The sequence below is a fragment of the Epinephelus moara genome, chromosome 17 (genome assembly GCF_006386435.1).
Source record: "Epinephelus moara isolate mb chromosome 17, YSFRI_EMoa_1.0, whole genome shotgun sequence".
NCBI classification, from domain to species: Eukaryota; Metazoa; Chordata; class Actinopteri; order Perciformes; family Serranidae; genus Epinephelus; species Epinephelus moara.
In genome coordinates, this window is record NC_065522.1 from 26,433,642 (window position 1) to 26,455,686 (window position 22,045).

Consider the following 22,045-nt stretch of genomic DNA (forward strand, 5'->3'; position numbering starts at 1 on the left):
ATTTTTTTCATGGACCTTGACCGGAGTTATTACAGACACCGCTATCAGCTAACGTCCCTACACTGGCCCGGTCAAAATGGTCGTGCAACGATTACGTCACATCCAGAGCCCGTAACTTTACAGGAACCTTCCTCCTACTCCGCTCTCTCAGTGGAGACACGGCGGTTGAGAGGGCCGAGCGAGAGGACGTTCCTGTAGTAGTTCCTGCCCCCCAAATAGTACCAGGAACTTCTTCAGTGGAAACGGGCCTCATATATTTTGGGACCTTTTAATGACGCACACTTGAACACTCACTACACTATGTAATTAAATGTTCTTCAAATGCTAGGCAAGAGTCTTGCCGAGCCTCCATAGGACCCGAACCGTCCTACCAAGGAAGCATCCTTGACTTCCAGAAGCACCAGGGGTCTCGTTTATAAAAATTGCATTCGCACAAAACAAGGCCTGAAAGAGGCGTACACCACTTCCCATGGAAAAGTAGACTTGATGGGAGAAGCTTTGACCCATGCTGACGAACATTTTGGAGACGGGGCATTGGCGACGCAGATGGTGAGGTGGAAGCCTGATTGTAGAAATTGAATATTTTTTGGTGCATGCGATTTTTGGCTTTTGTCCGTATGTGCATTTTTAGTATGGATCCTGTTGTATAAATGAGACCCCTGGTGTTTCTCACCACGTTTTGCAGTCTCTTTTTGGCACCTGTTTCTTTGCACGTTACCTCCACATGGTGTGAAGCCATTGGCAGGAATGTGTTAAAATCAATATGTTTATTTGTGTCCTTGCAACGAGTTAGATGAGATTATCACCATTTTCATACCTGTTTACTAAATATGAAGCTACAGCCAGGATTTAGCTCATCCAACTCTGTCCAAATGTAAATAATCTTCCTACCAGCACCTCAGAGCTCCCAAACTAACATGTTACATCTGGTTTAATCTGTAAAATAAAGTGTAAAAACAACAACGGTGGTGCTAAAATGTTGTTGAACCTCCGTCCTGGAGTCATAATTTCAATTGTTGCACAGTATCATCCTCTCTGGAAATAAAACCCTCCAATTAGTGTTATTATGAAAACAAGCACTCCTCCCACACAGTCGCTTCTGTTTTCAAACCAAACTCCAAACTGGTATAATCAATTTCATCTGGGCTCTTTCCAGAGGAGGAATTATTTTAAGCCTTATCTTTCCAGTTAAAATTTCCCACCAGCAGCAATCATTCAAAAAGCGTCTCCGGCTGCCAGCTCCTCGGGTATCCCCTGGATTTCAATCCAGTCCACTTTTAGGGGACACTCGACAGCAATCTCACTTTTATTGCACCTGTTTCTTCAAGATGAAATGTTTCAATTTCCTCAGGAGAAAACTCCGAAAGCGAAAAAATGGGAGCAGGTCCAAGCTGTCAGCGCTGAAATATCTCTCCCCTTCAGTAATCGTCCTCCGATCTTCCCTATCATAAAAACCAGGAGCAATATATAATATATTGAATGGCGCAGGGAGCAGATAAAGCACTGTTATTGCCGGCCAACAATGGCCAATATCTGAATGACTGATAGTCATTTGATGCACAGATTGAATCCTTGATCTCATTATGACTTTGGAAAGTGTCCAGGGGAACAACATGATTGGTCATTTGGATGTTGTGGTGTGAATGTGAGTCAGCTGCTGGTGGTTACTGTACAGACTGTGGGAGAAAGTCCTCATTAGTGACAGGTTTGCATGGCTCTTAGTTCCTCGTGAATCCTCTGATTTGCTTTAATACGTACAGGTACATCCTGCCAGCTGTTACTCTGTGACATCATGTGTAAGATGCATTCATTGTTGTAGCTCAAATAAATGTAGAAGCAGCAACAAAATATGCATCTGAACTTCTACTTGACTAAAAGTTCTGCGGTATTAGCAGCAAAATGTATTTAAAGTATCATATGTAAAAGTACCTTTTATGCTGAATGACCTCTTTGAGAGTATATGTTATCATATCATATATTATTAGATATTATTACTAATATATTAATGTGTTGGCAGCAAATAATAAAGTCAAAATAGGAGCAGTACTCACAGTCTTATCCTGTGTGCAAATAAATAAATAAATACTTTTACTCTTGGAGGGGTTGGATTTGTCAGTGTATCGATTAAAGGAAAATGCGACTTTTTACTATGAAAACAGGTTTTGCGAATAAGCGATGACGTACCGGATATCACGCCGAAAGTTTCACCGACGACCCGGTACTCCGCACATGATGCAAGCTTATATACAGCAGTGGCGATCCTTTTCTCTGTTGGCACAGGTGGCCGATGGCTTGGAACAAGCGGTCCTACAAACAGTCCGATTGTGGCACACAGATCCTCAAATGTGGCCCTTGACATACGGAAATGTTTCAGCCAGAGTTCGTGAGTGAAATGCTGCTGGACAACTACTTCCCAAAAGTCCTTCACACGCCTACGTTCCCATACACACGGAGAACGACGCGGTGGTCTCCTTCCAGCTATTTCCGACAGTACTCTTAACATAAAACTTCTTCTTTGTCGTCTCTTCTTCAAGATGGTTAGGTACGCTGTGAACGCTGACAAAATGCTAACCAGAGTTCTCCCAAGAGCCGACAGGTTTATCAGGAATCTGTCCATGGTCCGTTGTTGAGTGTCAGTCGAGTGTGTTGTTGTTTACAGTGGGCATAAGATGCTCTCTTATGACATCATCTCATGGCGCACTCTTCCTCTACAGGGGTGTTTTTATTTTGTTCATTTTTCACGGGAAGCGCCACCTACTGCTCTTCCTGTTGACTCCCAATAATCGCAAAACAATAACGAATGGAAACGGGCATAAATTCGCATTTTCTTTTGTGCATTTTCACAAAATTCGCTCAAACATTTCGATACATTTGGATGGAAACCCCACGACAGTCTCTGTGAGGCATACACATGCCCCCAAAAGTGAGCTCCCCCAGAGGTCATGGCACAGTTTGCACACTGTGCAAAAGTAAGAATCAGAAACTGTTTTGATAATCAAATAACCATCTTTTTCCAACTGAAATGTTAAAGAATCTGATGCTCCACCTCATAAATTGTGAGGGTTTGCTGCTTCTCATCGTGTTATGTGACAAAACCCTGAAAATGTTTAACTTGTAGCCGTCGGTTGGGCAAAGAAAGCAATTTAAAGGCGTCATGTCGGGCTTTATAAAATCGTAGTCGGCATTTCTCCCTATTTTATGATAGTTTATAGACTAAACAGTTGGTTAATGAAGACAATAATGAGCAGATTGATGGATAATGAAAATATTTTTTTCGCTGCAGCCCTTTACCGAAATGAAACAAGACCGTAGCTTCAGCTCTCGGGTCAGGTTCAAGTCTTACATTTGGCGGAAACAGTTGTATTCGGTTGATCTTGGGCTACATCCAAACTAACAAGGTCTTGAAATGGAGACTTCTGACCACGTGGTAGTTTGAAAAGTCCCATGTCCACTTCCTGATTGGGTCTTTTCAGTTTTACTATATTTGCTTTTCAGACTCTCAATCCATTTTTTCCAGCACCTTGATCATCATATACTTGTGTAACTTTCAGTAACAGTTGCACTTCATCACCAGTTCAAGCAAAGACATCCCTTGCCTTACTTCTTGCCATTTCCATAGTATTTTCTATAACTGCTTCCTGTTTACAGTCATGCTCAAGCCCAGTGTAGATGAATGGTCATATTTAGTATGGATGTTTAGTTTTTCTTTTGTGAAATGGAGGTAAAACTTGTGAGTACGGACATCGTCTTCATTTTTAAATGCCAATTTAAAATAAAAACGTGGCTGTAGCCTTAAGGATGCAGGTGTAGGTTTCGGACATTTAGGACCACACAGACCTTTAATACCAAAGATTAATCTTAAAACACACCACACTGGTTTTTCAGCTTCTCTGTGTATCTTTGGTTATTTACTCTGCAAACAGTGTGGTAAAGATGACAGAAAGTAGACACACTGGAGCCAGAACACACATCAGCCCTCCTCGTTAGTCGTGTTTGTCTTGCCGTTTTCTTTAAGCAGACTTCTTGGGAGTTGTCCTTGACTTTTGGTGTCACTTAGTTATCACCGCAGTGATGTAGCTAGTTACTCATGGGTCCTTGTTGCTTGGAGGTTGTCAGCTAAGATGGCACCGTGTCATCTGTGCCCTGCGGGACCAGTTCCCCTCTGACTGTGAGCCGTTTCTGCTGACCGGCAGCAGAATGGTTGGCCCAAGGCAGGTAACACTACAATCACACTGTCAGCACACAGGCAGCACAGAGACAGCTTTTGCCTTGCAAATTTGCAACCCAACTCTGTGCCGATGCAAACCAGCTTTTTCCGACCCAGTCAGCCAACCATCAGCTGGTCTGTGTGATGGTGTGTCTCTACTGGGTGTTAGAAGTCAGCAGGAACACAACACAGAATGCAAAGGCACCTTATGTGACAATAACTGGTGGAAAGCAATAAAAACTATTGAATTTGTAGCGTTTTTAACATTTAATTGAACTAATTTCAGTCGTCAGGTACAGCCTGTTATGATTTCGGCAGAAACTAATGAATATTTTAATCATAGAATAATCTGCCAGTATTTTATCGAGTAACCAAGTTGTTGTTTTTTGTATTGAATGTCAGAAAATGGCAAAACATTGTGGACCAGTGTTTCCAAAAACCCAACATGACCTCCACAACCCAAAGATATTCATTTTACTGCCATAGTGGAGGAAAGAAACTAAAAAAATTTCACATTTAAGAAGCTGGAATCAGAGAATTTTCACTTTTTTTTAACTCATTAAAATAATCAGTTGGCAATTAATTTAATAGTTGGCAACTCATCGATTCATCATTGCTCATAAACTCCAGGAAGTTGACACTTACATAATATGAAGACGGAGTGTTTTACATTTAAAAATAGTTCCCTATTCATCACGTTGCTGCCACAAATTAACTGCTTCTTTGTGGTGTTCACTTTTATTGAACACAATGTTTCCAGAGCTCGTTATAGCTCATAGTCATGTGAACGACTTCAGGGGTAATTATTCATAGAAGGGTCATGATGTGCTATTTTCTCTGTAACTCTTGTTGTTTTACTCTCATAATGTGCCTTTGTAGTGGTATTACAAAACATTTTTCGTAATTTCATCAGCCAATTATGGCCAAATAATACTGCAGATACCAAAAAGCTCACCTCAAGGAAAAACAACACGCATACTTATGTGTTGTATGTAGAACCAGTAGGCGCTTTCTTCAGACAAACACAGTTGCCATTTTAACAGTAAGCACCATAATTGTCTAAGTAGCAATGTACCCCTTAGTGCGCCCATGGGCATGCAAGTCTTATTGCCATATTGCCGTATTGTTGGCAGAAAGAAATGACGCCATTGACCAACAAAGACCTGGTCTAAAGTCAGAATGGCGCAGTATTTTTCTGGTATTTCATCGCTAACGAGGAAAACAATAACTTTTTCTAAAATGTGAACGTAGGGTAGAGCTTTTGTCTACATCCCCGTTATCACAAAATTACCCTAAATTATTGTGATATTATTTTAGGGCCATATCGCCCACCCCGAGAAGCAAGCATCTCGTGATGTAAGCTAACGGAAACTGTTATTGCATTGGCTAAGTTTGCTAGTTTGTTAAGAGAGACGCTGTGCACATTTACGCGCGAGGAGCAGCGTAACGTCATTGATTTTAGTAGACTTGCACCGATTACAATTTTTTGGGCCGATACCGATTTCCGATTTGCAGAGTGTTCAGACAGCCGATTACGATTTTGGCCGATTACGATTTCATTTTTTTCCAAACCACTTTACAGCTCACAAGATATTGCAATATTTTCTATCTTTGCTTTATTAGAACATTTTAACCAAGATACAACCAGCTTTTCAATAATCATCTCAAACAAACAAACAAACAAACAAACATTTTCCTTTTTGCTCAAATATAACTTCAGGTACAGTATTAACATAAATAAGTAAAAAAGGCATACATAAATAAAAACATAGATAAATAAAATAATTCTTGGTGTATAGCATTTGTGGGTAATTTCTTTAAAAGACAAAAAGTAAGAATATCTCCAGTGGAAAATTCACACAGGTCTTCAGGACGCGCCTGCCAGTAAACGCACGGACACGCGCCTCGTCAGTTTCAAGTGGCGCACTGCAGCAGTGAGAGCACCGCAGTTCAGTTTAACACGGACAATTAACAACTTTCTCCTTCTCTGTCTTGATGTGTGCGCGTGAATGATTAAGGTGAGAAGCCGCCCATGTTTCACTTCCTCACATCACCCAAGCCGTGAGTTGCACATGTGCGTGCGCTGCTGATGTTATACGATGTCAATCATGCAGCGCGCCGGGAAGTTGACCAGCGTTTTAAATCGGCATATTTTAGACCGACCAGTCTGTCGCAGGTCATGGCCGATCACATGAACACCGGCCCGGTTCCGAGCACTGACGATAAATCGGTGCAAGTCTAGATTTTAGAGGCTAAAAGTTTAGTTCTGTTTCTCTTTGTTGAGTTTATAATTACAATTTATCAGTGTCACACTATTTGCTGCCGTGACTGCTGTTCCTGCTTTGCTCTCAGTAGAAACCACTCCATAGCACATCTATGATTAATTAAGAGGCGTAATACATCCCCTTTGCTCCTTGCACTTTACTTTGCACCCAGATCATGCGCCTTATAACTTGAAAAAGTGGAGTAGGACACACCTTAAATGCATTTGCTCCATGCACTTTAGACCATGTACTGTAGATTGTTTAAACAGGCCCCTAATGGTTTTGATAAATATAGATTATTACAGTATGTTAGCACTGTTGGATAAGGCTGTGAATTAGCAAGAATCTGACAATACAACACACATAAGATTCAATATATTGCAGGACTGTAAGCAAGGCAATATATTGTGATTTTATTTTTTATGTCTGACATGTTGCTACGTTGGAGTAGAGGGGTCAAATGGGTGGAGATAAATTACTTTTACATGACCATACTTGATCATTTTGTTAATATAAATATGAAGCAAGTCATTTAACTTGAAGTAAGTTGTTGCTTAATTACCCTTCTGTCACAATAATAATCCACGTACTGTCACTGTGTTCTTATCTGTGGTGGAAACACAGTGCTGGGAAGGAAGTAAACTTATTCACACTCATAATTAATTCAAAACAATTCAGTCAGAGACAGTTGTGTCAAAGGGTTTAGGACCATTTATTGCAACAAATAGATATGCGCTCGTATTTGGCAGCGCAGGCTCTGAGCTGGAGGATGCTCCCCAAACGATTCAGAACACATTAAAAACAGCCTCGAGGGTACGGCGAGCAGAAAGCAGCAGACACATATCACTGAGATACGGAATATACATAATGCACAAGGCAAGAAATGCCACGGCACAACAAGAAGGCAGGAGGAGGAGGAGTAGGGAAGCTGGAGGGAGAAATCACGAGCGATCAGAGGATTGAGACTTGGAGCTTGTCAGATGATTATTGACCTGCTTGAATGTGAATAGTAATTGTAAAAGTCAGCTGATAGCGACTTCTTCCGAGAGCTAACGCAACACTTCATTAATGTGATAGTTGGAGATGCCCGCTGGGAAATTACCTCCTCTTCTGCCCCCCTCCTGGAAGATAAGGAACACATCAGCTGGGTGGGCACTTGCCAGTGCAACAGTGTGTGAAACAGGGTTCTCTATTTAAAGCACAGCCTGTCGAACCGCTGGTCCGTCTGAATTGCTCTTGGCACCGAACACCCTCTTGGCTTTTTTCAGAAGTAGCTGTGAATGTGTTTGAGGTCCTGGTGAAAATGTAGATGAATGTGCGGTGAGGATTGTTTCAGCTCGGTTACAGTCAAGAGATCGTCTCTGTGAAGGAGACAATAGAGGACACTCAAAGACAAGAGGATTGTATTCTGAGATTTGCTCTGTGTCCGAGTTGACTTTGTCTGCATCCTCTTTATATGTCATGGCGCACAGCGGCAGACTGTAGGGGGATAATTAGACGCCTTGGGACAGCCAAGTCATGCTTTGCTGCTTCTGCACAAATAAAACAGCCTTTCATGTAAAAAAATGTGACCCGGTCACGTCTTGTTTCACGGTATCGTATTGATAGCCTTGTAAGGCAGCTTGTAATATTACATAACTCAGCAGGCCCTCGAGATCTCTTTGCTTTTTTAATGCTAACATGAGGAGTGCAGTACATCAACAGTGTAGCTGTGCAAGCAGAGTCCACCTGGACCTCTTAGCTCCTTCCCTCCAGGACTTTCTAAGAAGATGTATGAAGTCCCACCTCATAACTAAACTCTGTTACATCATAGCTGCCTGCCCCAGCTGCAGATTTACAGAACTAATAGATACATACGAGGAAGAAAAGTAATGATTATGGGAGGTATGAGGCATGGTTTTTATAACATCACGAGGGCCATAGCAGGTAAATTAAATTCACCACTTTAATCTCAGAGAATATTCAGGTTTTTATGGACTTTATTAATTTTATCAATCTCAGAGAATTCCTAAATTTTTCTCAAATTTATTACTTTGTAATCTCAGAGAATATCCAAATTTTTATCTCGTAAACTTAGGATGTTAATTTTAGATAAAGTCTTAGTTTTTCTTGCAAATTTATGACCTTATGGTTCTCAGAGAATATCAAAGTTAACATATCGAAAATTTAATTTAATCTTCGAGAATTTGAGTTTTTCGTGCAAATTTATTACTTTGTTATCTCAGAGAATATCCAAGTTTATGTCTTGGAAATTTATGACCCCATGGTCTCAGAGAATAATTTAGTTTTTCTTGTAAATTGGCAGTTTTTTCTTGTCCTTTTACCACGTTAATCTCAGAGAAATTTTCAAGTTTTTGTCTCTTAAATGTATGACTTTAATCTAGGAGAATTTTGAAATTTTTGCCTTTTCTGCCAATGTATTACTTTTTAATCTCAGAGAATATCCAAGTTTATATCTCGGAAGTTTACAATGTTAATCTCAGAGAATTTCTGAGTTTTTTTCTTGCAAATTTATGACCTTATGGTCTCTGAGAATAATTACGTTTTTCGCATAAATTGGCAGTTTTTTCTCATCCTTTTACCACATTAATCTCAGAGAATTTCTAAATTTTTCTCACAAATGTATTACTTTATATATCCAAGTTTTTAGCTTGAAAATTTACAAAGTTAATGTTTGAGAATTTCTGAGTTTTTTCTTGCAAATCTATTACTTTGTAATCTCAGAGAATATCCAAGTTTATATCTCGGAAATTTAGGATGTTAATCTCAGAGAATATGTGAGTTTTTTTCTTGCAAATATTTGACCGTATTGTCTCAGAGAATAATTTAGTTTTTCTCGTAAATTGGAGTTTTTTCCTCATCCTTTTACCACTTTAATCTCAGATAATTTCTGAGTTTTTACTTGCAAATTTATTGCTTTATAATCTCAGAGAATATTCAAGTTTTTATCTTGTAAATTTACAACATTAATCTCAGATTTTTTTTTTTCTTGCAAATTTATGACCTTATGGTCTCGGAGAATAATTTATTTTTCTAGTAAATTGGCAGTTTTTTCTCTTCCTTTTACCACTTTAATCTCAGAGATTAAAGTGTTTTTATTTTATGAATTAACAATATTAATCTTAGAGAATTTCAGTTTTTTTTCTCGTAGATTTATAACTTTAAAATCTCAAAGGAAATTCAAGTTCTTTATTGTAAATTTGAGATTTTTTTTCTGGTACATTCATAACTTTTATCTTACAAAATATCCAAGTTTTTTTTTTATATTTAAATTTACTAATACAACTTTTAATCTCGTGAATTCAGAGTTTAATTACCAGAATATAACCCCCCTTCCCCGTCTCCATATTCACTTGTTTATTTATGTACTCACAATGGCCCTAATGTGTTGTTGTACTTTTTGGCTAAAGTTATCTTATATTTTTCTTATCGTCAGCAAATTCCAAAATAAGGACTTAAATCAACAGTTATTTTATCCTGCTAACAAGCATCACCTGCGTTGCAAAAGCAAGCACACAGGTGGTTAGGTTTAGGCAACAAAAGCACGTAAAGGTTAGGGAAAGTTCATCACTTTACTTATGTGTTATTAAAAATGGTAATAATGATTGATTGCCTTTGTTGGTGGCAAATAAATGAATGTTTTCAGTGAACATTTTGCTGATATGTCAAAAAACGTTCCAAATTTTTGTACATAACATAATTTCTATTCCTGGGAGGTAATCATTTAAAAAAAAAAAAAGAAATCACAGAAAACCTTCAACCCTTCATCTTGCTGATGTAAAAACTCACAAGAGCACAAAATGTGTATTAATCCACGGCTGAAAATAGTCCCCAACAAATGTATGGCTTGAGTTACATTTGGTAAAAACTACAGTGCCCAGGTGTTTGAAGTCATTACTTAGACTTTTTTAAAAGTGAAACCAGATGTGTGACAGTCATTTTAAAGGCTTTCATCTTCAATAGGAACAATGGGGCATGTGCAGTGAATCCATTTAATGAAGTCTAGTTTCTTGCCTTCATTTGAAACATCATTTGTAACAAGATGAAGCTGTACCCAAAACTTGTTGTACTTGACTTCTGTTCAAAGATCTAACCAAAGGTAAAAGCCTGCCGGGTCAGAGAGCTACGGTTAAGAATAGAGGCAGTTTTGTGCTGTGGGCACATATCCTTCCTTCTATTCCACAAAGAGATACTGTGTCCTCTACCTTTGTCGCTCCCTCTGTCTCCTTCGCTCGCAGACAAACCCATTCAAGACTCAGTGATTAATTATTTACCCAGGCAATGAAATGCCAAAGCCTAGAGAAACACACCACCAGGAGAGAAAAGGTCACTCCCATCCTGCTCGCAGATACACACTCGTACACACACACACATGCACACACAACAGTGATGGATGGCAATAACATCTTTATCGGTGCTTCAGGCAGACAGAGTTTTCATCCTCGTGTCCAAACGCCGTCGAGACCAAGGGCAAAGCAAAAACTTGACTGATGAGGTGAAATCTTCGAGAGAGAGCCCTCATTTAAAAACCACTCACATGTCAGAGGTGGTGAACTGTCCGATCAATAGCAGCCTCGGACTCTGTCAAAGTGTGTGTGTGTGTGTTATTGTGCAGACCAGTGGTTGTGGAGCCGACTGTAACCTTTCCTTGATGAGCAGGCTCAGACATTGATGGAAAACTGACACCCACTGATATGTGGATGTTCTTAAAGAAAGTTTTGTCGCTTTAGATCCTCGAAGGGCGTCTGTGTGATTAAAGTTTAATGTGTTTGTTAATGTCCCTCCACAGCTCCACAACACAGCTGGCCAAATGGGGTGCCAATGCTGCAGGATGATAAAAAGGTGAGTCATTATACCTCCTCTTATTTGTTTGTTTCAGAGTCCTTCTAGTGGGTACTGTCACGACGACACAATCTTACAGTCACTTGTGTTCAGTGATTTAAAGGGTTGGTTCACCCAAATACAGCAGGGTGGAGGGTACGCACATCTGAAATGCTTTTAAATCAAGAATCAAGAGTTTCGGACACTGTGGAGAGATCTCCATCAGGCATTGTCAAGTCACCACCGCATAGCATAACAAGGGTTTTATAGACGCAAACACATTCATCACTCAGGTGATTGTGATCTGCTTGATTGAGAGTTAGTCTACTCTCAGGTTGAAACAATCAGATTGGACCAATCAGAGCAGAGCTGAACAACGATGTTTGATACTCCCACATTGGGAACAAAGCGTACCGCTATGAGAAGAAACTAGAAACAACAAAATCAATTGGTCGACCAAACGTTCGTCGACCAGAAAGGTCATTATTAAGCAAGATTTCATTGGTCGCTTATTTGCAGAAAAATGAACAAAAAACAAAAATGAAACTCTATTAGGAGCTGCGCCTTGTCAAAATAAATCAAAACCTATATGACTGGACCATGTGGGAATTTAATTTGAAAGGACAGACACAGGAAGTGTCCACGCTCAGCAGTCAGACAGGAGTCAGGTTAATTTCCAGGGCTGGTACCTGCGGTTATTCCACAGGCTAGTTAATAACATGTCGGGCAGGAAATCCAAAGTGTGGGATCATTTTGAGAAGGTGAAGGACGAACCCAAGGTGATATGTAAACTCATCTTCATTGGTCGACTACAAACATGACGTATCATCTGAAACATGGAAGTAGCTACATGCCCATTAGCCCACAGCATCATTAACAGGCGGCTCACTCAGTGTGTGACGTGCACTTGTAGATAAAATATAGGCCTATATTAATATCGTAAACATGTGGGCGACTAATGGCCCTAAATGACGACTATTGGTTGACTAGGAAAATTCTTAGTCGGGGGCAACCCTAATCCCATGTAATCGTGAGCCAGTAATTCCGGTATGGATCACCAAAAAAAACAAAAAAAAAACAGACCTTCCCCAGGACAACGTTCTTTGGAACCGTGTGGACTTTGAGTCATTTTAGGTACATCATCATCATGTTTCTTTACCTAAACTTAACCTACGTAACTTAATGTAAAAGATCCAGTGTGTAGTATTTCATAAAAGATGAAGAAGATATATTTTCAAGGAGAAATTAGATGTCATATAAACGCACATATACACAAACAGGACCTATACCTTAAATGGAGAGATGTAAGAGCAAGTGGGCTGCCCATGGACAGACGCTCAGAGCAGCTGGAGATTTGGTGCCTTGCTCAGCGGCACCTCGTCAGTGCCCAGGAGGGGAACTGCCACCTCTCCAGCTGCCAGTCCAAGCTCCATATTTGGTGCGGACGTGGACTTGAACCGGCTATCATCCAAGTCCCTATGGACTATGGACTCGAAACAATTGCCAGTTGTCTACAGGGAAGTGTTAGCATGACGTCACAGTGATTTGGTCTATTGTGCCTCATTCTGTGTGCTGCATTTAGCAATTAATATTAGTCATTTAAACAGCAACAATACACCAAATAATAAAGCTTATTTACAGAGCACTAAAATTTGAATAACAAGGTAATTTTCATGTCGCATATCACGCTGTTAAGCCTCCCTTAATCACTACAGAGGAAGTTCCTTCACCACGACAGCCCTAGAGATACATGACTACATGTATTTTGTTCACCCCAAGACATGTGGAGGTGACTGGAATTTCATTTGTGGTGGTTACAGTGTTGGAAAATTATAAATTATAAATACAGTATACTGAAAGATTCAGCAGGAACATCACTCTCCAGGAACCCTGTCCATGTCACAGACCTGAACATGGTAAACACCATTGTGAGTATGCTAATGTTAGCATTTAGCTCTAAGCACTGCTATGTACTCATTTCTGTCAGTCAGCTAATATTTTAAGCTCTAATTCACTTTCAGCTGCTGTGGATAGGAGCATGAGATAAAGTCCAGTCAGTAACAGCCTCTTACTGTATGTGTCCTTATCTGCAGGTCCAACGTGCCAATTCAAATGTCTCCTTGCCCACATAATGATTTCTTGTCTTGTTTCATGCAGATAGTGAGAGGTCCATTTATAATACGTCTGCGCTCTCAGCCTCACGTGGGCTCTTTGTACAAACTGTGAGTCAATATGCCAATAGCCGTCACCCTTGGTTACTGTATTTCTCCGCCGGACTGTCTATTCATTAAAGGCCTACAAGGCGTCGTTGTCAGGGCTCGACATCATTGTGCTTTTTGAGGTGAACGAGGAGAGAGAACAGGGCCGGGAAACGAGATTTTGATTGCAGATTAATGAAAGGGCACGCTGTGATTCGCATACCAGAGTCGTAATCCCCCCCTCCACACACACACCCCACACACATTTCTTTCCCATGTCAAAGACACACATGTGAATGCTTGTGACACACACACACATACCTTGCTAATTGTCTGGAGTGTCACATTTCTGGGCTTAGTGGTGTTTGGGGTTGGGCAGGGTGGGCCTGTAGGTTACTGGGTCAACAGTGTGGCCTCACTGGGCTGATACTCAAACAGTCCCAACAACCCCAGGACGTTTTTTTTCTCTGTTTGTTTTGAAAACTGCTTAAAAAAAAGAGTTAAAGGTTAACATGTGAAAATCAGATTCTCGTTGTTTTCTTAAAGATTCGTAAGTTAATTTTAGCTTTCTCAAAATCTACCTTCCAGGTACGTTTAATTAAAAGTCTATAAAAAACAAAGTGTCAGTACGTATACATGACATTAGAGAAGATTGATTTATCATGCATGTATGTAGTCAATCGGACCTAAAATGGCCGACACGCTCTGCACATGCTCCACAGTGTCTGCCTCGGGCTTTTAGCCGGAATTCGAAAGCATTAAACATCTGACAGACAAAGAAGTCGGTAACAACATGACGAAATCTACACACAGAGCTGTAAAGTTGTCCACCATGGTAGCAGTTAGCTGCTAGCTAACTGTAGCTAACTTGTTTGTCGATTGTTTGGTCTATGACGTAATAGGTCCAATACTAACAATCTGAACGGGGGCATATCGGCATCTATCGTAGCGGAGTCGGACAAACTTTGGTCAGTAAATAAATTCCCCCCCCCGTTGGATACTGGGACAAAGACAGTAGTCCAATTAAATGGCCTTGTCGAGCTGTATGCTTCAAATTAATTAGATAGTATAATAATAAAATACGTCAGTAACTACCCCACTTGTGAATTTTGAAGTCTTTACAAAAAGGGCAGTTGCTAAAAAATGGGTAAATTAGACTGTTGTTGGGGGGGGCGTAGAGTCATATGACCGTGGTGTAGTTCGTTTATGGCCTAATGTTAGCTTTTTGCTTCTGACGATTGCGTTTATGCTTCAAAAATCTAAACAGTGGTGCTAATTTGTGAAAGAAATAAGAAGAAGTTTGTTTGCCACAGAGCTTATTTTCTGTAGTAATCCAAAATCCAGTGAAAAATCCCATTGGCTTTTTGATGAAGGAACCAGGGTGATGCTAACGTCTGCGTTAGCATACAAGAAAAGGTAACCCATATTCCTAATTCCCTCGTACTTATTTTACACTTTCAAGCTCCTGTATCAAAAATATCCTTTCACTCAAGAGGACAATGTGTCTCGCTTTAAGGAAATTACAGATAAGGATGTTCATCACAAATTTAATGATGCTGGTGTGAGCTAAAATCAATAGGTTATATTTATCAGCTTTAATATGTGAAACACAAGACTTGAGTTATTCTGACACACTGCAGGGCGGCGAATCATTGTCTGTCTACGTCTATAACTTCATCACTGTGTGACCTAACCTGGTGCAGGAGACAGCATCTCCTCTGGTGCACCATCACAGTTAAATTATATGCAAATGACGGCTCCTTCCAGGACGGAGGTGGTTCTGAAACAACTCTTTAATATAAGCAAAACCCTGCAGAGAGGGAATCCCGACGAAGAAGAGAAAGCAGGAACTCCCAAGAATTAATTTCTTCTATAGAGAAACACTGGAGCTGCTGCTGCTTTTCTTTCTCTGGGACTTTGTGTGATTTTATATCTGCCACAGAAACACTCCGTACAAAAGCATAAAATTGGTCTTTTGTATTCAACGTACCCAAAACTTGAGGCGCTTCGTCTGCTCTTTTGTTTCGTCTTCACCAAAAGAACAAAAACAGAGACTTGCAACAACAAGTTTGAGTCTTGGAAACAGCTCGGAGACAGTTTCATTTTCTCCCGTTTGTCCAGCTTTATGAATCATACCTCTTATTTCTGTAAAACAACTTCTGTATGTGTGTGTGTGTGTGTGTGTGTTTGTGTGTTTGTGTCTGGCTTCTCTGAAAGCGAGCCTCAGATTTCACCTTGGCACAGCGGCGGCGCTGCCCAGGAGCGAGGGAAATGGAAAACATTCATTTTCTCAGCTTTCCGCTGTGAAGGGAGACAGAGGGAAGGATGCAGGGTGAGACGGAGAGGTGCTTAAGTCAGAGGGCGAGCTTGTGTGTGTGTGTGTTAGCGTGCAATTATAAATGAGTAGGACGTGTTTGTGTGTGTGTGATACCAGGAGGGGAGAAAAAAACTGTTATTGAATCAATCAATATATCTGAAAGTTTTCAGGAGTTCTTGTTTAGAGCTGAAAGAGGGGTGAGATAAAAAACAGAGGAGGACAAGTTGAGAGAGAAGGAGGAGGCGGTGAGTGAGACGATAGATGGAAAAAGCTCGAGGGAAGGCGCTCAAATCAAGGAGAAGTCAAGTGCAAAGGGATAGTAGATTAGTGAGCCGCAACTACATTAGGATGACGCTGAGAGGGAGACGAGGAGGAGGTTTGTGTGGAGGCAGTGGGTGGGGTGTGAGATGGGTGGAGGAGAAAACAAATGAAAGGACGGAGACATGGGTGAGAAAAACACGAGGCTCTCGCAGCAGGTGATGTCTGACAGCCTGTTACACCGTCCACAAGATAAAGCCCACCTGCCAACACTCCTCATACCTGTCGAGGTGTGTTTGTGTCATCCTGTGCTCAAATAGCCTTCTGACAAAATCCTCCAAAATGACGCATCAGACAGTCGTCACTATGGAAGCCCATTGACGCCAATGTGATGAGTATTGAAATCTCAAAATAATGACTTTGAGATAAGTTATTATTTTAGAAATGTCTCATTACTTTGGGGAAAAAAAGTTGTTATTTTGAGATGCTACAGTAAGTCGTAATTTTCATACACTAAGTCATTTTTTTAAAATAAGTCATTTTAAGAAAGGAAAAAAAGCCTTGTTATTTTAAAAGAAAAATTCATTTTTTTTTCCAGGTACTAAATTATCATTTTTAAACACTAAGTCCATGTTTTGCAAAATTTTGTAATAATTTAGAGATAAGTCTTTTTAAGAATTTATTTTTTGATGTTAAGCTCATTATTTCAAGATACTACATTTATTTTGAAAAAGTTTAATTATTTTAAGAAAGTTTCTCATTATTTTGTCATTATTTCGGGAAGTTTTAAGAGTTTTTTGTTTCGATTTAAAAAAAAAATAAAATCTCATAATTTTCAGATAGTACGTCATAATTTGAGATAAGTCATTATTTTAATAATATTCAATGGTCAATATTTTTTGATACTATGTCATTATTTAGAGACAAGTCATTTTGAGAAAGTTTCTTATTCTGACAGGAGTCATTATTTCGATAACTAAGTCATAATTTGTAAATACCAAGTTGTTTTGAGATACTAAGTCATTATTTTGAGGTACTTTACTTTAAGGTACTAAGTTATAACTTTTAAATACTAAGTCCATATTTTGTGATACTATGTCATTACTTAGAGATAAGTAATTTTGAGAGTGTCTTATTTTGAGATGCTAAGTCATAATTTTTATACACTAAGTCATTTTTTTAAATCAGTCATTATTTTAAGAAAGGTTCTTATTATTTTGAGACAAGCCTCTCAGTTTGAGAGGAAAAAATATTATTATAAGGTATTAAGTCATATTTTTTAAATACTAAGTCCATATTTTGCAAAAAGTTTGTTATAATTTAGAGATAAGTCATTTTAACAAAATTTCTTTTTTTGACATAAGAACTCATTATTTCAAGATACTTGATCATAATTTTTAAATACTACATTTATTTTAAAAAAAAGTTTGATTATTTTAAGAAAGCTTCTCATTATTAAGTCATTATTTCGAGGAGTCTTTTAAAAGAGTTTTTTTGTTTCGACCAAAGAGAAATCTAGTCATTTTTGGATACTACGTCATAATTTGAGGTCAAGTATTTTAAGATAATGAAACATTGCTAGGAATGTCTCTCATTATTTAAAAAAAGGAAAAATTTAAAAAAAAATCTCATTTTGAGATTGAGTCATTTGAGTCATTTTTTTAGATAAGTCATTATTTTAAGAAAAATTATTTATTTTGAGACACTTTTGAGACCATGTTTTGCGATACTGTCATTTTCGAGAGAGAAGTCATTTTAAGAAAGTTTATTATTTTGACATAAGTAGTCAATATTTCCAGATACCATGTCATAGTTATTTTGAGATACCAGGTCATTAGTTTGAAAAAAGTTTCTGATTATTTTGACATAAGTCTTTATTTTAAGATATTTTGTCATCATTTCGAGATGTCATTTTAAAAAACTTTTGATATTTTCAGATACTAAGTCATTATTTTAAGAAAGTTCGTCATTATTTTGACAGAAGTCGTTACTTCGAGATACTAAGTCGTAATTCTTAAAAACAAAGTCATTAATTTGCAATACTAAGTCTTTTTCTTTTCAGGAATTATTTTAAGACACTAAGTCATTATTTAGCGATTCATTCATTCATTTTTCCGTAACCACTTATCCTGTTAATGGTCTTGGGGGGGGCTGGAGCCTATCCCAGCTGACATTGGGTGAGAGGCAGGGTACTCCCTGGACAGGTCACCAGACTATCACAGGGCTGACACATAGAGACAGACAACCATTCACACTCACATTCACACCTACGGACACTTTAGAGTCACCAGTTAACCTGCATGTCTTTGGACTGTGGGAGGAAGCTGGAGTACCTGGAGGAAACCCACGTTGACACGGGGCATGCATTATTTAGAGACATACTGAGTCATTATTTAGGGAAAAGTTGTCATTTTAATGACTTACAGGATCTTTTGTTCTCATCACATTGGAGGAAACATGGCTCTCCGTACCTTACAGCCTACAAGAGGCTGTCTCAGAGCATTAATTAGTCCCACACCTTTATCGACCTCGACCATCCTACGAGCAGTTGGGACAACATCGACAGATCTCTGCCAGAGCTTATGATGTTCTGTAATTTACACAGTAGAAGACTGAGCGTAGGAGCGAGCAGACGAGAGCAGGAGGTCAACACAAACTTCACATCAATGCTAAATAATGTATCAGTGCTGCTTTTCATTTACCTGATCCAGAGAGGAAACTGCAGGTGAAGATGCTCCCTTGGCTTTCAACATTCGTCACTCATCTTAATGAGCTGAACTCTGTGGCTCATTATTTCACAAAAACAAAAATGTGAATTTCTTTGTGTGTATTATCACTTATTGTTTCTTTTTTCTTGGACACACTCGGCACATAATGAACTGCCCGTCTGTTTTCTTTCACCATTTCTCCCTTCAGTCGCTTTTCTCAAAAGTGTTTCCTGAACTCTGATCACAGGAAGACCTTTTACTGTAATTTATGGTAATCAAAGTTTTCTCACAGCAGGAGACAGCTCATTTTGCAGGGACAGAAAATCCTGGTGAACATCTTTGAGTGTTATACTGTGTGAGATATGGCGAGATCAGAAGGTTGATACCTTTCTTGTGTGTGTACGATAGGTACGGAGCTCCAGCCAGGAGACTATGGAGGATGACTCAAGTGCCAATAAATAAATAGATAAATAAATACAGGAATAAATGAATAAATACAAAAATAAATAAAGGAATAAATAAACATGAAAATAATTTTAAAAAGGAATAAATAAATGCTGAAATAAATTTAAAAAATGACAATACATTTCGAAATAAATATGGAAATAAATAGATAAATGCGTACTTTTTTTTTTTTCTTTTTTTTTTAAAAAGTTGATAAATAATTAAACCAAAATGTATTTTTTCATTTTTGCTCAACCATATTTATTACTGGGTTTTTGCGTCTCTATGTTAATGAAGTATAAGGTCCTAGCCTTTGTATTTCTTTTTTGTGCATTTATTTATTTATGTCCATATTTATTTTATTATTTTATTTGTTTATGCATGTATGTCTTTTTTTCTGCATTTATTTATTTACACGTGTTTATTTATTCCTGTAGTTATTTATCCTTTTATTTATGTAAGGAATTTATTTAATTATTTATTTATTTTAGCATGTAGTAATTTTTTTATGGATGTGTATATTTTTCCTGGATTTGTTTATAAATGTATTTATTCTTTTATTTATGTAAGGAATTTATTTATTTTAGCATTTAATTATTTTATACATTTATTCATGTATGCATTTTTTCTGTATTTATCTTTTTATTTATGCATGTATTTATTTATTTATAAATTTACTTATTCTTTTATTTATGTATTTATTTATTTACGTATTATTTCAGCATTTAATTTTTGTTTATTTATGTATGCACATATTTTTTTCTGCATTTATTTATTTACTTACTTATTCACATATTTATTTATTTATTTATTAATCCCTTTATTTATATAAACAATGAATTAATTAATGTATTTCTTCTTGTATTTATTTATTTATTGATAGGCCATACGTAATTTTTCACCCTCCACAGGAGACACTGACACAAACCCAACATGTGAGAGTAGACGTCAGTATTCTACATTTTAGACCAGAGTTAGAGAGCAGAGTGTAGTCAGAGCCTGACTTCATCTTCCTCTCCTCTTCTCTTCTTCCTATAACCATCTGCATAATATTTCTGACATTTACATGAGCGGTGCAAACATCAGCACACCACGGCTACATGCAGACTGTGTAAACATCAGGTGCATGTATGCCTCGGACAAAACAGTGGCATCTAGAAAGGTGCATCGACTGCACGATGAGGTTTCCTTGTTGCTGTCAGTGTACAGTATGTGAGGGTGTTTCATTGATCGCCACGGGAACATCTGACTCCTGGAGCCCAGTCAGACGGACAGACACCGATCCAGGAAATCAGAGAGTGAAGTCAAGTGTAACTCTGAACCGTCTGGAAATTCACCTCTTATTCTGTGTCTGTAACACGCTCTGTCTGTCTGTCTCACTCACAGCTACATCTATGACCCCTCTGTGGCAGGAGATGTGAGGAAGTCTGACTCTGCCGGCAGCTCGCTCTACCATCCCCACCACCTCTCAGGCGGGGCCCTCAGCGGTGACCCGCTCGGCAGCCCCAACAAGCAGAAACAGGGCTTCAACAACCTGGGCTACAGCAAGTCCAACGACAGCACGCTGAAGCTAGAGGTGGACAACAACCACGTCAACCACAGGCTGCACGCCGCACCTTCACCTGCAACGGAGCTGCACAGGCAGGCGAGCGCGCCACCTGTAGATGGAGGTCTGTACATCATCCAGCCGCAAGCTCTGGGGCCGAGATGGGTGAGTCAGGTTCCCGTTTACCCAGACATACAGGACTACGAGAACCAGAGGAGCTACGGCGAGCGGGTACGCGGTGTGACGAGGAACGAGTGGGACAGCTCCATCACAGAGTGTGCGATCGGCAGTGAAAGCCTGTCAGCAGACGAGGTGGACGAGGGCGTGGGAGGGACGCCGGAGTACCCGTGTGATACGGGGGACGAGGGTAGCATCCTGTCAGTGGACATCCACACCAGCACCACCAGCCTGTCGTCAGTCGACACCAGGGAGGAGCTCAGACTGCCAAAGACTCCGGACGTTTCCACCGTAGAGAGTGGGATCTCTGTGACAAAGAGTGACGACGACGAGGTGGAGGCAAGGAACCAGGAGGAGGAGGTGCAGAGCGTTACGGACTCGATGGTGGCGGAGGCTCTCGCTGCTTTGGAGGCCGCCACCGCCGGCGAGGAATTTGAGTAACGGACCTCTGCGGTGCCTCTCAGTTATCACCAAAAAAACTCTTGATAGAGCGTTCATGAAACTTTGTTGTGTTTTCATCAAAGAACATGAAGCGAATGAAGGAAAACTGTTTACAAAAAGATTTATTTTTGAACTCAAAATCTTGGATATTTTTTTATTCTGTTCACACTGACAGAAGATAACGTGTGTGAAGGAGGCAACTTTTCCAATGCCACAAATTGAAAAGATGTGTGAATATCGCCTGCAGCCATATCAGCCTGTTATGAATCCAGCGTATTTAACACTCCACAGTCCTCATAAGCCTGTGTGTGCTCACTCACTGCTCTGCCATGTCCATACTGCCCATGTACAGTCACCAGAGGTTGCTTTTATCATATTAGCCTCATTTTGGAGCATAGCTATGCTAAAGCGGGATTTATACTTGTGCGGCAGGCCCTACGCCAAGCCTACGCAAGTGGCCTACACTGTTGTGAGCATTTATACTTGTGCGGTGGTGGTGTCTGTGTCACTCTGCAGTTATACTTTCACAACGCTAGTTGGCAGTGGAGGTTTCTGTGAAGAGCTGTAAAGTTTAGTTGATTCAAAACACACATTAAACACACATTAAACATGGCTTAATAGAGACAATTTCAAACACAAGTACACAAATCAGCTTCACTATAAC

General features: G+C 39.4%; 1 protein-coding gene across 2 annotated transcripts in view; it reads left to right on the forward strand.

Annotated features, from left to right (window-relative positions):
* The window catches only part of zgc:194930 (uncharacterized protein LOC557813 homolog), a 278,453-nt gene that overhangs the window by 11,650 nt on the left and 244,758 nt on the right, over positions 1-22,045 (forward strand). Inside the window, exons 2-3 of one of the 2 annotated variants that reach the window (XR_007571488.1) lie at positions 11,261-11,313; positions 20,604-22,020. Coding sequence is in view for 1 of the 2 variants with exons in the window: in XM_050067701.1 (XP_049923658.1) it covers positions 11,282-11,313; positions 20,604-21,381 (810 nt within the window). In the remaining variant the exon portion in view is untranslated. Of the gene's footprint in view, positions 1-11,260; positions 11,314-20,603; positions 22,040-22,045 lie in introns of those variants that run through there. The other variant, XM_050067701.1, reaches the window with a different exon arrangement.